Source organism: Mesoplodon bidens (assembly GCF_964165515.1).
Source record: "Mesoplodon bidens genome assembly, chromosome: 12".
In the NCBI taxonomy this organism is placed as follows: domain Eukaryota; kingdom Metazoa; phylum Chordata; class Mammalia; order Artiodactyla; family Ziphiidae; genus Mesoplodon; species Mesoplodon bidens.
In genome coordinates this window covers 81,342,828-81,364,669 of record NC_138168.1, presented here as the reverse complement: position 1 = coordinate 81,364,669, position 21,842 = coordinate 81,342,828, and the positions used below count along the sequence as shown (strand labels likewise).

Genomic DNA, 21,842 nt, shown 5'->3' with positions numbered 1-21,842 from the left:
CTCCCTTTCCTGATTAATATTAAGTGACCGCTGTTTATTATTCAATGACAACTCTAGCCCTACTCTATTAATTCTGTCTTCTAGATAAAAAAAAAATCTTTGATGCCCGTGTATCAAATTCCTCTTGCTTTGAAAGAGTGACCTATCTAAACAGAACTCTGCTTCCTTGAATCCTCTTCTAAATCACCAAATATAAATTAAAATTCCTGTGATGTTGTTTTCCTTGTTGTAACAAACTCAATAAGCCAAATTTTGTTCCCAGGAGTATTCCTGGTGGCTTTGGCTGGTGAGCATTGCTAGTAGAGTGTGCATGCATCAGGAGGGGCCAGCTGCAGCAGACCAACAGCAATCAGCGACTGACGGGAAGCATCAGGTATCTTCCAGTGGTGTCCACAGATGGGTACAGGCCACTTAGAGGGCATGGTGGCCACAAAATCTGCCTGCACCACTGGAATCGTGGCAAATACATTCACCCAGTGTCTATCTGTAGCAGGCAGAATCTATTGCTGGTGGAACTGGGGGCAGTGAAAACTCACATTCGATACTATCACCCCTTTTTTCAGGGCTGTTTCCCTCTTTCAGAGGCTACAACCAGCGCTGCATCCTTAGCTGCATCCTCATCAGGCCGCAGGTTAACTCCCCTCACCTATTATGCATTCCATCCCTTCAAGTACTGCTGAATGTGCATCTTTAGGTCTAGAAGTCATCAAAGCAAAGACCTGCTTGCTCAATTGTAGTCATCTGGTTTATATTTATTGTGCTTATTTTCAATATCTTTTAGAGGTATTTTGAATTTTAAAATGACTATCTGATGTTCCCTTAATTAAAATCTTATGTGTTAGGAGATTAAAGATCAAAAATCTTACCTTTCAAGGCAGGACCATTCATTTGTGACAATTCTCCAGTCATACCAATGTTTACTTAATCTTAAGAGCAAGGCCAACCCTATTAAAATGCTATAAACCCACACAGCAGTGAGTAACTAAGAGTACCTTGATTTTGTTAATTTTCTCCCAATTTGGCTTTTTAATCAAGTTAGGAGTAAAACTCTCCAGCATAGCCTAGTAGGAAGAATATTGGATTTGGAAGTATGATACATAGGTCTAAGTGCTATGTCTCGTGACCTTGGCCACGTGGCTGAGCTTCAATTTCCACAACTGTAAAGAGGTGATTATATCACCCCTAAAAATTACTATTAAAACAAATTAAATGATGATGGTCATAGGTGCTGTTTTTTTAGCATTGCAACTGCAGCCAACATTTACTGAGTGCTCACTCTGTACTAGGTGTTACTATGCACAGTTCACTTGAATTTTCTTACTTAATCTTCGTAACACACTTATAAGTTGCGCATTATCACTTCTTTTGTAGATGAATAAACCAACTTTTATGGAGGTTGAATAACTTGCTCAAGAACAACAGTTGCAGAGGCAGAATTTAAGTCCACACCTATTTTTTATAGTTTATGCTCACACTACTACAGTATGCACCATGTAATATAAGCTCTCTGTATGATAAATAATAACTTTTATAAAGTGCAGTAGGGTTTACAAACACTTATATATACATTTGTGTAAACTGATGCTCACAAAAATCCTATTAGTAGCTAAAACAACTATGAGTATTATCCCTGTTTTAAAGAGAACTGAGGTTCAGAACAGCTGTCAAGGACAAAAATGTTTAACATAGTAAATTTGAAATACTTGGGTGTTTGCTGCTATGAAAACTAAATGCCTGGATAGGTTGGATATTTTATTGTGTGTGTGTGTGTGTCCTGTAGATTGAACCATTAGCAGCATTTAATATGAGCACAACACGTTGGAGAGAATTATACATTAGGATACTGTGTAGGGAGTTGAAATAAGAATGTTCTCATTGCTCCTGGGTTTTGCAACAGAGATTTAATTAAGATCCATGAAGACTTAATTTCAAATTCTATGTGTCCGAACTGTTGATGAGCATTCCCTCTTTATCCCTTTTAATGTGTCATAGCACCTGCTGATATCTAAATATTTTCACATTCAATTAATTCCTGCAGCAGAAGCTGTCCAAAAATCTTTTAGGACCAATTGAAGGAAAAAATAAAAGTAATGCAATTAGTGCCTGTAGATCTTGGCATACATAAAATCGTGTATTTATAATAACTGTTTTCCATTCAAGAATTATATAATCCTTTATAACTTACCTGTCATGCTGACCTGGGATTTTTCTAGGAAACAAAAAACAATTTGTTGAGATTTTTAAAGAAGTATTTTCAGGCAGAGAGATTTTTTGGAACGTATTTTTCCTTCCCTTGTGGAGAATTCAACAGCACTTGTTAGGAGAAAATATGATTCATGAATAAACCAGTAATTTGGCAAAGCAAGGAAGTCCCTTTAATTTTTAAAGTTTGAAATTTTAGGCTTATGGTGCAATAAGGGTTATTAAATCAATATAGGATTGTGTTCCACTTGGAATAGAATCACTTGGCACTGACAACATTTTTAGTCACAAATTAATGTATGTAACAGTATTTTAAATAGGAAAACTGCAAACATGACCTTGATTTATATGTTAGTGAAAAAACTCTCAAATGCAATATTTTATTACCTTTCAGGATCATCTATTACTTTTGAAATTTTCTCCCCTTTTATTTTCATATTATTAATTGTGCTTCTCCTCATTATATCACTGCACTGCAATTTGTTTAGAATCTGAAGAATATAAAAAGTAAAATACAAACCACCATGAGCTTAATAGGTAGAGATAAACTCATAACATTGTATGTTTAATGCTCTAACCCTGTGATCAAATTTATATTTCACATTTCTCCTAGCTTAATAATTATTTTGGACTTTATGTATTAAATAGAACATCTTAAGAATTATATGCATGTTTTTAATTTTCATAAATAAAAAAATTCACATTTGTATTTTTCTAATGACTTTTTCCATCATAAAACCCTCTAAGTGTCAACACTGAGTCAAGCATATGTTTATTTAACACATTTTTTTATTTTTATTTTTTCCAAGTACTGTGCTGGGCAGTGGTCCTCAACTGAGACCTATCTTGGAGGGCCCTTCAGTCTGGTGAGAGACCAGAACCAAGTGCTTTACAAACAGTATATTAGGTATTATGGCAAGGTAACGGGTGATATGGCGATGTTGAAAGAAGTGCTAAACTTGTATTTAGTTTTCAAGAAAGTTGCAACTGCTCGACATTTGTTTCATCACATGGACAGTGTCCGTGAAAGTATTAAATTTGTTTCTCGGCGTTATATGACGGGCCCAGGCTGCCAAGGATTTTGTCTCTGATGGTGACAGGAAGGGATTAGTGGAAGGTTGACCCCAAATAAGTCTATCTATTGTCTGTTTTCCAGAAATAAATGTAAATCTAGTTTCTCCAATTAGTCTATCATGTACCTGTTTTCCAGAAACAAATACAAACCTCTGTTAATTACATTTAAATTGGCAAATTTTACTACCATTTTACTGATAGTGAATAATTATCAAATTTTACCAGTTTATTTTCTGCTCAGTGAAGTAGAACATCTTTTACTTGGCCTAAACTTTGTACTTCTAAATGTCTGTGAAAATGTTTGTCCATAGCAGAGACCAGAAAATTTCCTTTAGTCACCTAGGGTGACTTCTTGTGTGACACATCGCTGAGATGGATCTGGATTCCTTAGTCACATGTTATCTTGTGATTTCTCTCTTTCTATGTCCTGAGAAGAACCCCACTCCTGTTATTCTCCTTGTATTAGGGCTATTGTCACCTCGTCTTTCTTCTCCTGGGGAGGTATATGTCCGTTGATTTTTCGGGGAGAAAAAAAAATCTCTCCACTGAGAATTCTTCTCCCAATGTCTGTCAGTTTTCATTTTATCATGTTGATGCAAGAAGCAAAATTCCATGTACTAGTGATCTCCCCAGATACCTCACGTTCGCTAATCTGCTTTTAAAGCATGGAATGGGAAATGAACTGGGATAGAGTCTATGGGAAGCATTTGGCATGGAAGATGAATAGGATAGGTTTCCACACTTTTCCTAAGTGACTCCATAAACACTTGAGAAGCAAAGAAATTTATAGGTGAGAGTCATGAGTGAGAAGGGAGGATTTTTAGTACTTTAGGCATCTGTTGACCTTACTTGGGCTCTCTGGAGTAACACTGACAAGCCTGGTTACTTTCACTTGGCAGTAATTCCAGCTGACTTGCCCCTTACTTGTTTGTCTGGTGTTTTGCTCAGTAGACAGACAGAGGCATGAATTCTTCTCAGATTCTTCCAGAACTAATTCTTGCAGATCTAATTTTTCTGTCACTATTATCTCCTTATAACCCCTCTCTCATTTGGATTCCTGCAGACAATGAAGTTGAAGAAGGAAAAGGCAGGGACTCTATGGACTCAGGTGCTCGTCTCAACTTGAATGCAGAAAATATTTTTGTTCTCAAATTAAACAAAAGATACCTGTATTATAAGAATTTTACTTTTGGGAATTCTAAGTTTCTTTCAACTAGGAACACTCAGAGAAACAATGTTCTAAAAGTTCTTATTTTGCCAACCAGAAATGGGACACTGAAACACAGAGGGCTGAAATAAATACAGCATTAACAAAACAGTATAATCAGTATATTCAATGTACTGAAAGGTTTCAGCTACATTATGTCCTATTACCATTTGTTATTCTGTTAAATTCAGGGATAGGAGAATGTTAAAAAACAAAAGATAGTGTCATCCTCAAGGAGCTTACAGGTGCTTGGCTGAATAACAGATCCAGAAAGGCTTGTTTGATCTGTCACTCTCAGCACTGAGTCTGGTACTCTGGCTGTCTCCTGATCAGTTTGTTAGTGTGAATTATTCATATATACTGGTCACAGCATAAAATTATGCTGCTGGGGATAAAGTATAAGAGTACCTTTATATCACAATTGAGTTTCTGTAGTTAGAAGTTCCATAAATAATTAATGGATTCTATTTTTTCCAGGTTGAAGGGTAGACTCAGAGACTTGAATCCAGTTAACCCAGAGACATAAGTTCAATTCAAAATGTCATGGCCTAATATGAAGGAAAAACTCCAGATTTTGACCTGTGAAAAGACAAGTTTCCTATTTTCTTTATTCTCACTTCAGTGAGAGTACAGGCTATCAATAAAGAAAAAGTCATGAACAGGTTGTCAATTAGGGAACATTCTGGAAGGTATGATATGTAAGGTAAGATAACAGGCTAATCAGCTATCCTAGTGAAGCCTCAGTAACTAGCTTGAAAATCTCACCTTGATACAAGTAAATATAGCAGTTTTGAAAGACCTTAAGTTTCAGGGTCATATAGATCTTGATTCAAATCTTACTACTATCATTTATTAGCTGGACAAATTTGGGCTTATATTTTTCTTATTATTATTTTTTTGCAGTATGCGGGCCTCTCACTGTTGTGGCCTCTCCCGTTGCAGAGCACAGGCTCCGGACGCACAGGCTCAGCGGCCATGGCTCACGGACCCAGCCACTCTGCAGCATGTGGGATCTTCCCGGACCGGGGCACGAACCCGTGTCCCCTGCATCGGCAGGCGGACTCTCAACCACTGCGCCACCAGGGAAGCCCAAATTTGGGCTTATTAATTAAATTTTCTGAGTTTTATTTTCTTCATCTGTAAAACTTGGAGGATATTGGTGTCTTCCTTAAATGGTTGGTGTTAACATGAAAATATTTTAAAATAGTATATTTAAGGATTATTGGTTTGGAGTCTAATTTGTAGTAACTTTCAATAAATGTTAGCTAAGGTGATGTTGATGATGATGATGCCTCTCATGGGTTTCAAATTTAATGAGGCAGATATTATACTCTGACATGACACAGCTTAAATGTTTATACTTATAAAAGTGTTACTTCTGCTTATATTAGTTTTTTAGCATGCTTTCTCATGTGTGCTAAAGATAACTGATGCATCATAGCCTAGATTGTTCTAAAATCACAGCTATTTTCCTTCACCAATTATCTCCCCCACCCAAGGATTTGGTATGTTAAACTCCACCTCTTCATCTATTTTAACTAGAAAGTTGACCAATATATTATGTTTCAAATATCATCTTAACTTCAGACTACTGTGTGGACAAAATATCTCAGCTACACCAAAGCATGGTTTCTATTATTATTCCAGAAGAGTACATTTTTTGATAAAGGACATATATCTTTATGTAAAATATGCTTTATTTTTTTTCATTTTTTAAAACATCTTTATTAGAGTATAATTGCTTTACAATGGTGTGTTAGTTTCTGCTTTATAACAAAGTAAATCAGTTATACATATACATATGTTCCCATATCTCTTCCCTCTTGCATCTCCCTCCCTCCCACCCTCCCTATCCCACCCCTCTAGGTGGTCACAAAGCACTGAGCTGATCTCCCTGTGCTATGCGGCTGCTTCCCACTAGCTAACTATTTTATGTTTGGTAGGGTATATATGTCCATGCCACTCTCTCACTTTGTCCCAGCTTACCCTTCCCCCTCCCCATATCCTCAAGTCCATTCTCTAGTAGGTCTGCAAGGGTGTGTAGATGGGCATGTTCATTCATTCATTCATATGCTCTTATTTTTGAGTTCTAAAGTGTTGAGAAAATAGTACTCTTGTGGAAATTATCATTGGCGTGGTTTGTATTTTAATATATGCTTTGTGGCATTGACTCGTACCAATGTACCAATGTATTTTGTGGGGATGTGACATATTTATTTACAGGCAGGAAACGTCTACATTTTTTCAGAGTAATGATCCTTTTTCAAAAGATGGCATCAATTTCTCCTTTGATACTTGTATCCTAAATTCCACAAAATGGGTAGTAATTTTAAAGAACAGAAGTTTTGGGTCTGACTTCTAACTTGAGATTTCTGCTGCCTATGTTTATGAATGACAGGGTATTCAGAAATAAAATGGACATTGTTTCAGTGTAGTGACACACTAATGAATGTCTTACAGCAATGGTTCTTGAGATTTTCTTCCTGTGAATCCCATTCATTCCAGACTCTACTGTTCCATTGCTTTATCCTTAGTATTTGTGGAATGTTTATAACATCTGCTTTGAGAAATACTTCTAAATCCTGGTCAATAGGATTCTGTTTCATTGTTCTATGAAAATTAACCAAGGCCCTCTCCACTCACTTTTCTCTATCCTGTCTCTGAAACATAAATAATACCTTTAACGAAATTCAGAAAATTAAATAAAGACTTAAGTCAAAAGGTTTCCCATTGCTAGGCTTGGTGATGGAGGAAGATAAATTACAGTAATTGTAATAAACCTTGGGAATAGTGTTTGTCTGATAGTGTGGTTGAAGAACACTGGGTTAGTTTTCCTAGTCCTATCTTTGGCATTTATCAGCTGGTGAAATGATTTAATTTTCTTCTCCACTAGACTGTACTTTTGGAGAGAGGTAGGACTGGGTCTATTTTGCTCAGTGGTAGATTTTGGAGCTTCTAGGAGGGTGCTTTGTAAGTAGTGTTGAACAAACATAGCAAATAAATGAGCTTCAGTTTCATCTTCTTTAGTATTAGTTTGACTTACAATTTTTTTTCCTTGTTTAAACTCACAAAAATTTTACAAAATCAAATTATTCAATGTAATGAAAAAAGTAAAGTCCTATATAATTTTAAGGCATTACATTTATTCTTTAAATATCTATTTTGCTTATTTTGCAAAGTGGTTAAATAAGCTTCCTTTTATCATCAGAAGGAATGACTGTTTGAAGGATCTCAATGAACATTGTCTGCTTTTAATAGAACCTCTTATTTTCGTGGCCTTGGATCACCAACATCATCAGAAACATGCTCATATATAACCCATGTGGTTTTCTCTTTAGAGCTGATGGGGCTGAGTAAGCGTTAAGTTATAATGTTGATAAAAATTTCCCTTGTTCTTCTTGGCAGGCACAATCAAGTTCTGATGTTCAGGTTATACTGCCAGCAGCATTTTTCAATGAGCATTAATAGTCCCCCCGAAAATGCTCAATCTTTCAGTGGCACTGAACCCAGTGTTTCAGGGAAAAAATGCTCAGAAGCAAAGGCCTTTTCTTTCACTGATCTCCTTGTTCCACAGTTTCTGTACTTGGAATACTCTCAGAGAACTCTCAGTTCTCAGTTCTCTTGAGTAGGTCTCAAGGACATTATTTTCTACCTTGTGCTTGCTTTATTTATAGAGTTTACTACTCTGATTTAAAAGTTGACAGGCATTGCCTTGCAAGTCCTGGAAAAATCCATTATGAAGGTGTTAGGAATAGACATTCACATGGACTCACTGTACCATCACAAATGCATCCTCCATGAAGACCTCCATCTTTTTGAACAGTTTTACTGTGATTAGTGAGTCAGACTCATAACAGAAGCCAGGACTTTTCACAGGGATGGTATGTTAAATTCCTGAGTTTCCAAATCTCGTGTTCAAAGGACACCATTATTATAAGTTATTTCTTTTAATTCAAGTAAACTACTCTGCTGAGTAAAAAGGAGTTTCATTATATGCAGTCAGTATTTAGACTTGGATTCTGCTTCAGAGACTTGGACTATAACACCAATTTGAATGTGAAATATTTAAGTTAAAAATAGCTATTCTTTTTCGAAAAAAATACTTGGTTTGCGTCTTTTTTCTCCATTAACTTATCATATAATATAGAAAGACTTATCAATAGGGAGCTAAGTAAACTGCAGTTATGTGTCCTTAGAATTCTCTTCCCATCATCATGGTTGCTAAACAAAATGATATTGGAGTGACCTAGTGCATTGGAATGAATCAAAGAATGACAACAGTAACACCCATGCAATGCCTTGCCTTGCCTCTGCAGAAACTGTGATTCCAAAATGATAAACTACATTTCAAAATGTAAAAATAATAATATGATTGATCTATGGTAAGGCAGGAGTAGTGGGTGAATTTTGAGATCTTGCATGCCGATGGTGTGAGCCCAGTGGGAGGGAAGGGAAGAAATTCCCAGTGGGAGGGAAGCAAATAACAAACCTTATTTCTCTCATATAGCACTTTTAGAATTTACCACCCATTTCCATATATCTTATCTAATTTGGACCTAAAATTTATGTGAGGTTGAATATGATTAGTATTCCTCATTCCAGAATTAGCACTGTTTCCATGCCAGTGTGCCTGCTATGAAGGGAGATGATTGGTCAACTTTAGGAAAATTGTTAAAACATCCTGAGCTTTAGCTTTTCTGGGAGGTAGTGTAATTTACTATTTATTCTACAAGCAGCTTCATAATGTACAGAGAAATGAAACATGGACAGATCTCTTAAACCTCCTTGTCAAACAGGACTGCTCTCTCATCCATGAAATAGGTAGGTTGGTCCAGATCTGTGTGCCCCAATCTCGACTGCACATTAGACTCACCAAGGGAGCTTTTAGACTTACCTTGGCCCAGGAGTTATGCCCAGAGTTTCTAATTTAATTAGCCTTAGGTGGAAGTGGGTTTTCTTTCTTTCTTTTTTTAAAGGCTTCCCAGGTGAATCTGATGTACAACCAAGATTGAGAACCACTGGAATGGAATATCTGGGAGGTCTTCTCCTTCTTTGTCTCTTAAGTGCATTGCAAGGATTTATGCAATAGCTCTGATGTTCCATGAGTTAATTGGAAGGAAATTCAAATTTGATTATTCATTTTATCCTGTCTGGGTTTCTTGCTAGAAGTTAGATCCAAATCTCACTTAAGAGATTCTGGGAACTGTAGCATTCTTCAGCTGGACTATTTATCACCCAGTTAAAACTCTCCCGAACTAGGCTCTCCTTGCAAACTTGTACCTGGTGGCCATCTGGCTGATTTAAAGAATTCGTGTACATGCTAGAAAGTTTTCTCTGAACACAAGTGGTCAAGGAAACAGTCATTTGGATACAGATGGGGACTGAATTAAAGATGAGAAATCAGGCAGGGAGGAGATTTCAGTGAGTTTTAGGAAATGATTGAGGGAAACCATGGGCAGGAAGTCAAGGGATTACAAATACCACAGAACACCTAGGCTTACCCTAGTCCTCTTTATGCAGCTGAACAGTCTAAGTTCTAAAACACAGGGAATAACATTTTTCAAAGCGACTTTTGAGAACCACAGAAAATAAATTAAAAAAAAATGAGCAAGTTACGTAAGTCAAAAAAAGAGGAAAAAAAATCCAAGCAATGAGCTTTTGTGCTTCAAAGGGCCTAAAGAGAGGTGGAGGGCAATGAAGCTGCCAGTCACCATCTGGGTGCATGGGAGTGGGTGTGTGTGTAGGCATAGGTGTCTTTGAGGACAGATTTCATATTTGCTAAGAAGTTAATGTGAATTTACAGATGGCAATTTCAATTTTTCCTGAAAGCTTCAAATGATTGAAAATGAAAATACTGTGGAAAGGCCTAGAAAATTGCACTGATTTAAGATAACCACAAAGCATATTTAATAGATGGAAATTTTTAAGAACTGCTATTTTCTAAGCACTTACTCCTTAATCACTGGTCAAGAATGGTAATGAATATTGCGGTTTGTCTGGGTCGGATGAAGAGTTGGGGGTTGAAGATGGACACCTGGGGTGACATGGTGATGATCCTGTGTGATTACTATTTTAACTATTTTAACTTCAACATCAGTTTCAGAAAAGCAGTATCCTCTGTCGTAAAAATCTATGACCGCTTTTCTGATTTGTGTTAAACTTCATTTTGTATTGATACTTCCTCATGTTGAAAAATACTGCAAGGTGGTACTAGGTTATTTTTACAAAATGCTTTGTTTCCAACTAGTAAACAACAAAATGCAATCAACTTTGCCAAAGAAGGAGTTATGTTCGTTTTTATGGCCACTAAGTTTTATTTAGCACGTTTGTACCAGAGTTTGGCAAATGACAGCTTGTGGGCCAAATCTGTCAGCTAAGAATGGTTTTACATTCTAATTTGTATTTTAATTTTTTTATATGTATAATAATTAGTTTGGCTGTTTTTGGTATGAGGCTGCTACAAGGAAGTAATTTGGTAACACTTATTATGGAATAATTTGCATTGTATAATCAAGTAAACCAAAATGAAGATTTGCATTTTTTTGTACTGAATGAAGAATCATTTCATTCTTGTAAAATGAGTTAACAAAAGAAGGTGTGGCATGATTATTTTCCTGATAATCAAATGTATGGATTTTCATAAAAGTCAGCTAAAAGATTAGGTAAAATTATTAACAAATGCTAGTTAGAAAATCAATCTTTTTTTTTATCATGAATGAGAAATATTTTAGGAGCTAAGTTTTTACATGTCTGCCTTTTACATCTTCACAGTTAGAATAATCAAAAAACAAAAATAAGTTTGTAGGTAGTTTTATATTTTTTAATGGTTGAGGAAAATAATTTTGAGGTATGTGAAAATTATATGGAAATTCAAATTTTAGTGTCTACTTAAAGTTTTATTGGAACATAGTCATGTCCATTCATTTGCATTTTGTCCATGGCTACTTTTGGGCTACAATGGCAGAGTGAGTGGAATAATTGTGACAGAGACCATGTGGTTGCAAAGCCTAATATATTTACCTTCTGACCCTTTACAGTAAACATTTGTCACCCCCTGGTCTAGACTGAGAGGTGATCCCTTTTCACCTGATGGGTGTGAGCTGTATGTGCACCTAAATATAGTAAAATGAGGTGAGATTCTTATCTTGGAATCATTTAAATCCAAACTTTACATTGGTTCATGAAAACATCTTGGTATAAAGTAGGTTTTTAGGTTCCAGATTACATCCCTACTTTATTTGAGCATTCTCACCCTTCTCAGTGTGGAGGGACCAGGCTAATTCACACATCTGGAGCCATTAAATTGTAGGCAGTTTAGTTTCTTATTGAAAACTAGAGTAAGAATTTTGTGGCTTAAAAATTACTCCAAAGTTTGTTGAGTAAAAGTATCAAGTACACTATATATAAAATAGATAATCAACAAAGACCTACTGTATAACACAGGGAACTCCACTCAATGTTCTGTAATAACCTATATGGGAAAAGAATCTGAAAAAGAATAGATATAGGTGTATGTATAACTAAATCACTTTGTTGTACACCTGAAACTGACACAACATTGTAAGTGAACTATACTCCAATATAAAATAAAAATTTAAAAAATAAAGTGATTAGCAAAAAAAAATTTCAAGTAATAGTTGTGATTGTATGACTATAGTGCAATTACATACTACTTATTAGGTGAAAGTTTTCTTTCTGGAGTTTAGAGCTTCACCGGAAATAGAAGCGTAAAACTTCAGACAACTGAACTAAATCCTAAATTGTAAGTATAATCTAGACATTCACGTGGGATTATTACATAATCCCAATTACATTTAAACTTCTATTTTTAGAAATATAAGGGAATCAATTTAATTTTGAGAATTTTATTTCAATATGCAAAATTATGAAAACTGAGCTGTACCAGTGGATTGATATCAGCAAATAATAAATTCAAATAAAACACATATATACCTACACATAAGTTCACAAACTTTGAGTGGGAAATGGATTGTTACTCTTATAATTTAAACATAGAAAGTAAAATTTTAAAGAGTGAAAAAATAAAAAGTTATTACAGTCAATTCTCATTATTCATGGTAGTTTTGTTCTATAGACTCACTTTACCTACTAAATTAGAGAAGACTGAAGCTTTGTTTCTAGAGCAAATAAATACAGGGGGAGGTTCCTCTGAGCCTCCAATCACATTTTCATCAACTAATCAATACATAACGTTCTGTTGTGTGTGTTTCTGTTTAAAGGCATATTATTAATATATATTGTTGATTCATTGACTCTGAACTCATGACCAACACCCCTATAACACCCACATGAAGCTTATCTAATACGCTTCCTTTTTCCATTAGGTATCTCACAGCCATCTTGTGCTTAGGACACTGCACAGCACTTCAACACTACACCTGGGGTCATTTAAAAAATTTTTATTTTATATTGGAGTATAGCTGATTAACAATGTTTTGTTAGTTTCAGGTGTACAGCAAAGTGTTTCAGATATACATATGCATGTATCTATTTTTTTCAAATTCTTTTCCCATTTAGGTTATTACAGAATATTGAGCAGAGTTTCCTGTGCTATACAGGAAACTGTCCTTGTTGGTTGTCTATTTTAAATATAACAGTGGGTACATGTCAATCCACCTGGGGCCATTTTAAACAGTGAAATCACCAACAACAAAAACATCAAAAACGCTAAAAATGTGGCCCTAAATAGACCTCAGAAAGGAAATATTTACACTCTGAGAGCTGAAACAGGAAGGCAGAGTGTTGTTTCATTTGACCTCAGCTGGGAATTTGCCCATCAGAGCAACTCTGCACATGTCTGTGACAGACCCCAAAAGCCCATAAATATGGATTTTAGGATTACAGGTAAATTTTAGCAAGTAAGCTTGTTTGCAAATACAGAATCTATGAATAATGAAGGTGGACTACATATGCAACATTCTTCAAGGGAATATATTATTTATTTTTTTCTTTTTTTATTTAACAAATTTAATCAGTTATACATATACATATGCTCTCATATCCCCTCCCTTTTGCGTCTCCCTCCCGCCCTCCCTATCCCACCCCTCCAGGCGGTCACAAAGCACCGAGCTGATCTCCCTGTGCTATGCGGCTGCTTCCCACTAGCTATCTACCTTACGTTTGGTAGTGTATATATGTCCATGCTGCTCTTTCGCTTTGTCACAGCTTACCCTTCCCCGTCCCCATATCCTCAAGTCCATTCTTTAGTAGATCTGTGTCTTTATTCCTGTCTTACCCCTATGTTCTTCATGACATTTTTTTTTCTTAAATTCCATATATATGTGTCAGCATACAGTATTTGTCTTTCTCTTTCTGACTTACTTCACTCTGTATGACAGACTCTAGGTCCATCCACCTCATTAAAAATAGCTCAATTTCGTTTCTTTTTATGGCTGAGTAATATTCCATTGTATATATGCGCCACATCTTTATCCATTCATCCGATGATGGACACTTAGGTTGTTTCCATCTCCGGGCTATTGTAAATAGGGCTGCTATGAATATTTTGGTACATGACTCTTTTTGAATTATGATTTTCACAGGGTATATGCCCAGTAGTGGGATTGCTGGGTCATATGGTAGTTCTATTTGTAGTTTTTTAAGGAACCTCCATACCGTTCTCCATAGTGGCTGTACCAATTCACATTCCCACCAACAGTGCAAGAGTGTTCCCTTTTTTCCACACCCTCTCCAGCATTTATTGTTTCTAGATTTCTTGATGATGGCCATTCTGACTGGTGTGAGATGATATCTCATTGTAGTTTTGATTTGCATTTCTCTAATGAGTAAAGATGTTGAGCATCCTTTCATGTGTTTGTTGGCAGTCTGTATATCTTCTGTGGAGAAATGTCTATTTAGTTCTTCTGCCCATTTTTGGATTGGGTTGTTTGTTTTTTTGTTATTGAGCTGCATGAGCTGCTTATAAATTTTGGAGATTAATCCTTTTTCAGTTGCTTCATTTGCAAATCAAGGGAATATTTTAAAAACAGCTGAAGAAGAAAATCCACAAGCTAAGTTCCATATTAAATATGACAGTGAGCTCATGGCATGAAGACAAGTTTTATGTTTGTATTATCATTTATCAAAATTAGAGGGAATAGCTTGAAAACAAAATGGATGTCCATATGTTTCAATTATCAGTCTGTCACTAGATACCTAGGTATGGCACCCCAATTTAAAAACTTATGTGGTCCATTTAATTTTACATATTGAAATAAAATTCTCAAAATTAAGTTGATTCCCTTGTATTTCTAAAAACAGAAGTTTAAATATATGCAACTGATAAATTAGTACATGATTGAATTAAAAAAGCAAACTGTACTTGATAATATTCTTGCCTAGACAGAAACTGATATCTAGAATAGATTGATCTCTCTCTCTCATCTGATAGAACCCATCACATGTTTCATCATGTGTAAAAGCCCTACCTGCCCTACCCATTGGCTTATAAAGTTTCACTTGGTTAGTTTCGGTAGAGCCACTATCTCTATGATCAGTTTTGCAATGCAACATCCAGAATGTGATTAATTTCTGAAGGCAAATATTCAGGTAATTTCTCTGTGAATTAGGAGAAAATGACAGTCTCATATTTTAAAATTCCACTCAACATTTAGTCTTCATATTTATCAATATATTTTAAAATGCTACTTTTTTTTAGTGTTTAGCAACTTGTTTTAATTTATATGATGACAATTCTATAACTAAGATTTAGAATAGAAGTTATAAGACAGGATTCTTAAGAAATATGTATTCTTTTTTTTAACATCTTTATTGGAGTATAATTGCTTTACAATGGTGTGTTAGTTTCTGCTTTATAAAAAAGTGAATCAGCTATTATCTATTGAAATGAGTTTATCTTTTCCTGCTGACTGAAACAATTTGGTTTCAATCCATAACTAAAGTGCATTACTAGATGAAATAACATTTCAGCTTTTATGTGTAAGGGGTCCTCCAAGGCTTACAAAACCCCGAAGTAAATATTGCCAGTATTTATCTTGAATGACATTTTGAAGTAGTCAGAAATTATTTCTATCTCCTTCTTAGAAGTGGAGAAATTATGCCTGGGTTATATTCATGAACAGATATATTTGTTGCAGCAGCTGCTGAAAACATTTTTTTGAATATTGTAGATAAGTAACATGGAAATATTTGTCACTATGGGAAAACACAAAGAAATCTTTACATTAATTTAAAACACATCCTTAAAGATAAATTAAAAGGACATAGGAGAGGTAATGATCTGAGTTTTTGTTTGTTTGTTTGCTTTTATGTATTTTTTTTTTTTTTGTGGTATGCGGGCCTCTCACTGTTGTGGCCTCTCCCATTGAGGAGCACAGGCTCCGGACGCGCAGGCCCAGGGGCCATGGCTCACGGGCCCAGCCGCTCCGCAGCATGTGGGATCTTCCCGGACCGGGGCACGAACCTGTGTCCCCCGCATCGGCAGGCGGACTCTCAACAACTGCGCCACCAGGGACGGCCAGCTCCTATGTTGTTTTGTTTGACATTTGTTTCTATCCTTGATCTGCTGGAACTAGAACAACTCTGGGCAAATAGTGAAATTATGTATATCAACATTAATATAAAATATAAATAATATATGCAGTTTGAAGAGCATGTTTAAATGATTACCCTTCATTTGTGGAAACACACATGTGAAATAAAATTTTAAAAATATGTATATGAATAATAACCACCAAATTTACAATAGTGATAGTTTCAGGGGAGGGAGTATAATGGGAGAAGAGAGATGGCTTCTTATATATATTATATATTATTATATATATACAATTATGTATTATATATTACACTATGTATTGTATAAAATATGTAAATTATATACAATTGTGTATTATGTATATATAAATATATATTATTATATATAATAGAACATATATTATATATTATTAGAGGTATATATAATTATCATAATTATATATAATGTTTAAAGGTGAAGAATCATATTATTCTCTATACATTTCTTTATGTTGGAAATATTTCATAAAGTATAAGATAGCTCATTCATGAAAGGAGAGAAGGAAAAGAAACTCAGTGATAACTCTATGCAAATGACAGAGACATAGCTTACAACGGAGGAAATGAAAAACCATTTAGTGTTGCCAGGACACACTGAGAAAGAGGTGTTCCCAACAGAATTAGCACCTGTACGGGAAACAGCAGTTACAGTTCACATTGTGATAGATGTTACTAGGAGCTCTCCACTGATCATTCTGTACTTTAAACCTGAATCAAATATTTAATAATATTTAATACACCAAGATCATAGGACATGTTTTAAAATTAGAAATACTTCTTAGTGAAATCAAAGATAATAACATCTTGAATATATTTAAATGCTCTTATCTGATAGCTAGTCATATTGAGAATTCATCTCGTCAAGTTAAGAAACAATCTTAAAAAATAAGGCCATATAATTTGGCACTCTTCATTGGAACTTTATTTGGATGGCTTACAGAGCCCCCAAAGGTCTAACAGTTTCTAACCCTTTACTTTTTCCAACAGTGTCTGCATAGACCATAACTAAATGGACAAATCTCTTAAAAAAACTCACAAAATAAATACATCTGGGACTATATCAGTTTTTACAGTTATGGTTAATTCTATGCTTTGGTCAAATATTTTCAATAAGTGAAACACTCCTGGTTGCTATAAATTTATGTATTATTTTGACTGATTTTTATCCTTTAAAACATTCTTGACAATAATATACTATTATCCCATTTTAAATGATTGCCACATATTGTAATATTTTATCACCTTATTTTTCCAGAATAACTGTGGTAATTTTTAATATATAGTTACCATGCAAGCATTTTTTTTCTTTAAAACCAAAAAAGCTTTCAGATAATGAACAGTTATAACAGTCTATCATTCAACATCTGAATTTTAAAACTTTAGATCATGTAGCAGTATGTCTTTTCCTCCCTTATGTTCCTTAGAACAGCACTGAGTAAGAATGTTACTTAAGTTATATTATTTAATAATGTTGTTGATGAAGCTATGATGATGGTGGAGTTAAGATACAGAACTAAAAATCATTAATCATTCATGGCATCTATATTACCTGTTAATTTTGTTGTTGTTTTTTGTTGCCATAGTCATCGGACCTCATGGTTCACTCAATGTGTTAAGACATTCTAATAAATGTAATCTTAATCTGGTTAGAAAACCATAACTACTTGAAAATTCAAAAGTATTTGTTGAATTTTAAATAATAGCAGGAAGTAAGCATTTCACCTCAGTACTTTAATAGATGCAGCATTATATTCATCTTTCTAACAGAGGCAATAATGTCTCCAAACTGATCATTTTGTAGTGAAATAACCACAGCCTGGAGACAGTCCAGTTAAATTTCTCAGCTAAATAGATATAGTTTCTTCACTCCCCAGAGGCTTTCCTCATCACTTCATTTGTCACTGAACTATTTTTCTGTTTCACAGTCATATACCCAGAGGATTACCTGACCTTGGAATTAAACACCTGACTTGCCACAGGTGGGTGTTTGGGGTGCCTTTTTTTTTTCTTTTAACACCTTTACTGAAGTATAATTTCTTTACAATGTTGGGTTAGTTTCTGTTGTATAACAAAGTGAATGTATTTTGTTAAAACTTTAAGCACAGAAAAGTAAAGCATAATATCATGTTCTCAGAGACAGTGTCACCATCCTTTTCCAAGTCATCAAAAGTTCAGAGGTTTTACATTTTAATACCTTTAAAACAAACTCACCCAAGTAGTAATCTCTTAAACATTAGAATAAAACCAATCTGCTTATTTCACAGCCAACTGCTGCTCTACTGGCTCTCGCTTTATAGAAAAGCATAAACTAGAGGGGAGAAGAGTCAGGAAGGAAAATACCAAGAGAAGCAATAACAGAGCATAAAAGATTATGTTTGAGATGGCAGGGTATCAAGATGGTTTGGTAATTTCTATTTATCCTTCATTCTCCAGGATTACAGACATAAATTTGGACTGATTTATTATTTCCACATTATTATCTAAACCTACTCTGTCAATCTTTTAGTTGAATTAACTCAAATCATGATTTGCCACTCTAATAAACAGAAAATTATATTGGCTAAGAGCAATTCCATGGTACTGAACTAATGAATTATCTGTCCTTGGAGAAATCATTTATATTTTCTCTGCCACATTTTAATCACCTAGCCTAGAAAAGCTCTAGTTTCCCTTCTAGCCCTATAAACTCATGATTCTATGAATTTTCTTAGAAGAAATGAGAAGCATTTTCCCTTCATGAAGCAGACCTTTAATTGTTATTTTTATTATCATAAATGCAAAAGAGATAGTTTTTATCTTTGATATGAAGCTTTATATTGAATTACATAAAGTAATGTTTTAAAAAATAAATTCTTCCATTGATTCTCTCCCTGCATTTTTCCTTTTGTTGTTAGCCTTCTTTGCAATAGATGGTGCTCTTTTCTCAGAGAAACTACTTATCTTATTCCTCATCAAAAGATCAGGAAAATTAGTTTTACTCTTTAACAATCATTAATTAAAGAAATCGTACATAAAAGTAGAAAGAATTGATTACAAGCAACTTGCAGCATGCTGCTAATGGAAGCATAATGGAGAAAGTGATTGTTAAATGATTAAAGAGCTCCATTGAAACCTGCAATACTTGCTGAATAGATGAAGCCAATATTGTAGCCAAATATGAAAATGCCATGCTCGCTATATACATAGAACCCCTAGTAGAAAGAAAATCCTAAATCAGGAGCCATTTTGACGTATTAAAATAATGATCTACTTCAACAGAAGTGAAAATATAGTATTCCATATTAACATGTAGGATTTGAATATGCACATCAACACTAACACAATCTATTTACATCAATCTCAATTAATGCTGAGAGTTTGCACACTCTGCTAGATAAACCTGGAACATCTGGGCAAATAGAAAGTGAGCCACAAACTCTTCTGAAATAATTTCATTGGATAAAGACACTTCTTAATTTTTCCAGAGCAACCATTACAACTTCTTATGTAATAGTTTATAATCCAGAATTATGCTGCCTTTGGTCCCTTCTAACTAGTTTCAGCTATTGGAGGCATTGAAAAACTGTCATGTCCTGCAGTTCTGAACCACCTACCTATTCCCATTCAGTTTGTGACTCTCCTAGCAGATCTGCAGCTGCCAGCTGCAAACTGGTCTAGACAACACAGCTGTCATGTTTGTTACAGCAAAAGGACACTATTTACTGTGGAAAGACACCAGAAAAACTTCCTCTATGAGTGTGGCCTCAGGATGGAAGAAAGAGTGGAATAAGGGCTGCTATGACCAAGGAAGAGGAAGGTGGGCCAGTGGTGCAGCAAAATACCCTGGGACCAGCAGGAGTAGGAAAGTTGCCAGGGTTCATCTCTGAAAAGAACTGAGCAGGAAACCTGCCCCTCGTCCCCCCAGTTAGGGGTGAAATAACTAGAATTTCTCTTCCATTATTCACAAATTATTGTTTCCACAGCTCCTTTGGAAGGGACTGTGGGACACTGTGCTCAAGAGCCCTCTTGGCTCAGTATAAGCAAGCTGGAAGATAGACTTTTTATTTTTATTTTTTGCCAGAGCTAGTTTTACCAGAGCAACTTCTCTGTTTCCAAAATTTTGGATTATGTCTTTATCAACGGAGCGAAGAATAGAAAAGTAGGATTTTGTACTCAAACAGCAACCACTCCATCCACTGTCACCTCCATACTCCCCCCTGTTTACCTCCCTTTTCTAACCCTCCCGCCGGACACCCCTTATGCCCCTATTAGCCACTGAAATCTCCACTCGGAGCCCTGCAGCCTTCCTTACCTGACAATCACATACATGACCAGGAAGTTTCCGAAGAGACCCACCACGCACACAATGCAGTAGAGGGCCATGATGGTGACGGCCGTGATCATGGAAGGACTGCCGGTCGAAGGGCACAGGCTGTCGCTCCCGCCCAGCTCGGTGCGGTTCGGACCGCATGGGTCCGACAGGTTGCCTTCTAAGTGGGAGAAGTTGACCCAGGAACTCGGGCTAGGTCCCGGGGAGCAACTTGAAGAGTGCGTGAAGGGATCAGTGCAATTGCTGGCGTTCTTGGGGACGGTGCTGCTGTCCATGGTGCTGCCGGCCGGCCGGCTGGGACCACGTTGCGAGTAACCGCGGGCGCCCGGACTTTCAGGGTCCACGCGCCTCCGCTGCTTCCCCTCGCCGCTGCCACAGCTCCGGCTATTTCTTATAGACCAGCCCCGGCGGAGCCAGAGAGGAGAGTCAGGCAGAAGGAGAGAGCTAAGCATCTGACGGTATCCTCTGCTGGTAGCCCCCTCCCACCTTAGAAGTACACAGACACAAAGTCACCCCCACACCGCTGGGGGGAGGGGAAGGAGGGCTGTGCGGGATCCAGAGGCTGGAGAGGAGGGAGGAGAGAGAAGAGGATTTTGCGCAAAGGGATCCAACGACTTGGTTTCCTCACTCGGCGCTCGTCTGTGCAAACACCTCTAAGGAGGGGCAGAACCAGGAAGGGAGTTGGAGAGAAGGGGTTGGGAGTGAGACAACCAGAGAGTTCGTTTTTGGAGGCTGTAAAGCATAAGAAAGGGGACTGACATCAGCCCCTTTCTCCAGCGCCGTTTTCTCAGTATAACATGACAGGAAAGACATTGACTTGATGCAACTCTGAGCGCTCTTCCATCCTTTCTGCCTAAGCAGTCGTTTGGGGGCAAAGTACACAAAACCTTCTTCTTTAGCCCCCCTTGCCTCAGACCCGCCTGTCCGCGAAAATGTAACCGCGTGTTTCCTAACACCAAGTGAGAATGTCCAACCCTTCAAACCTGCCTGAAACAAGAGTGATTCCTTCTCTGAAAAAGAAATGAAAAACAAACGTTTAGAGAGCAAACCTATTCCCTTTACTCCACATTCTCTTATTTCTCCTAGAGTAGGAGCTTTATTTGCATCTGATTTTTATCCTGGTGAGGAAGAGGCATGGGAACTGGGTACAGAAATCAGGGAGTTGTGGTGTCCAGAAAAGTCAAAGAAAGGTAACGGTGACATTCCATATATAAATCTCATACGTTTGGAATGATTAACTATTGTTTTTATCTCCAGACTTCCTACATGTGCTTCTCAGTAGAAGATTGTGAAAACCAAACATTTGCACTATTTCAGTGTTTTCGAGTGTAGCCATTCCAGGAGAAACTATTGATACATAGACATCTGGAACTGGAACGGCTCACACAAGGCTGAGGATTATGGATACATTTTAAAATTTGATAACTCAACTCTAAATCTACAAATGTTTCTACTTTATAAATAAATTTGTAAATCAACCAGGAGTAAGGTTTTGTT

General features: G+C 36.3%; 1 protein-coding gene across 3 annotated transcripts in view; it reads right to left on the bottom strand.

Moving 5' to 3' along the window:
- Window positions 1-20,632, bottom strand: part of OPRM1 (opioid receptor mu 1) — a gene marked incomplete at both ends in the record, with an annotated part of 163,951 nt that extends 143,319 nt beyond the window's left edge. For 2 of the 3 annotated variants that reach the window (XM_081250834.1, XM_081250833.1), the window contains one exon: window positions 20,328-20,620. In XM_081250834.1, the coding sequence (XP_081106960.1) occupies window positions 20,328-20,620 (293 nt within the window). Of the gene's footprint in view, window positions 1-20,327 lie in introns of all 3 variants that reach the window. The other variant, XM_081250835.1, reaches the window with a different exon arrangement.
- Between the last annotated feature and the right edge of the window lie 1,210 nt (window positions 20,633-21,842).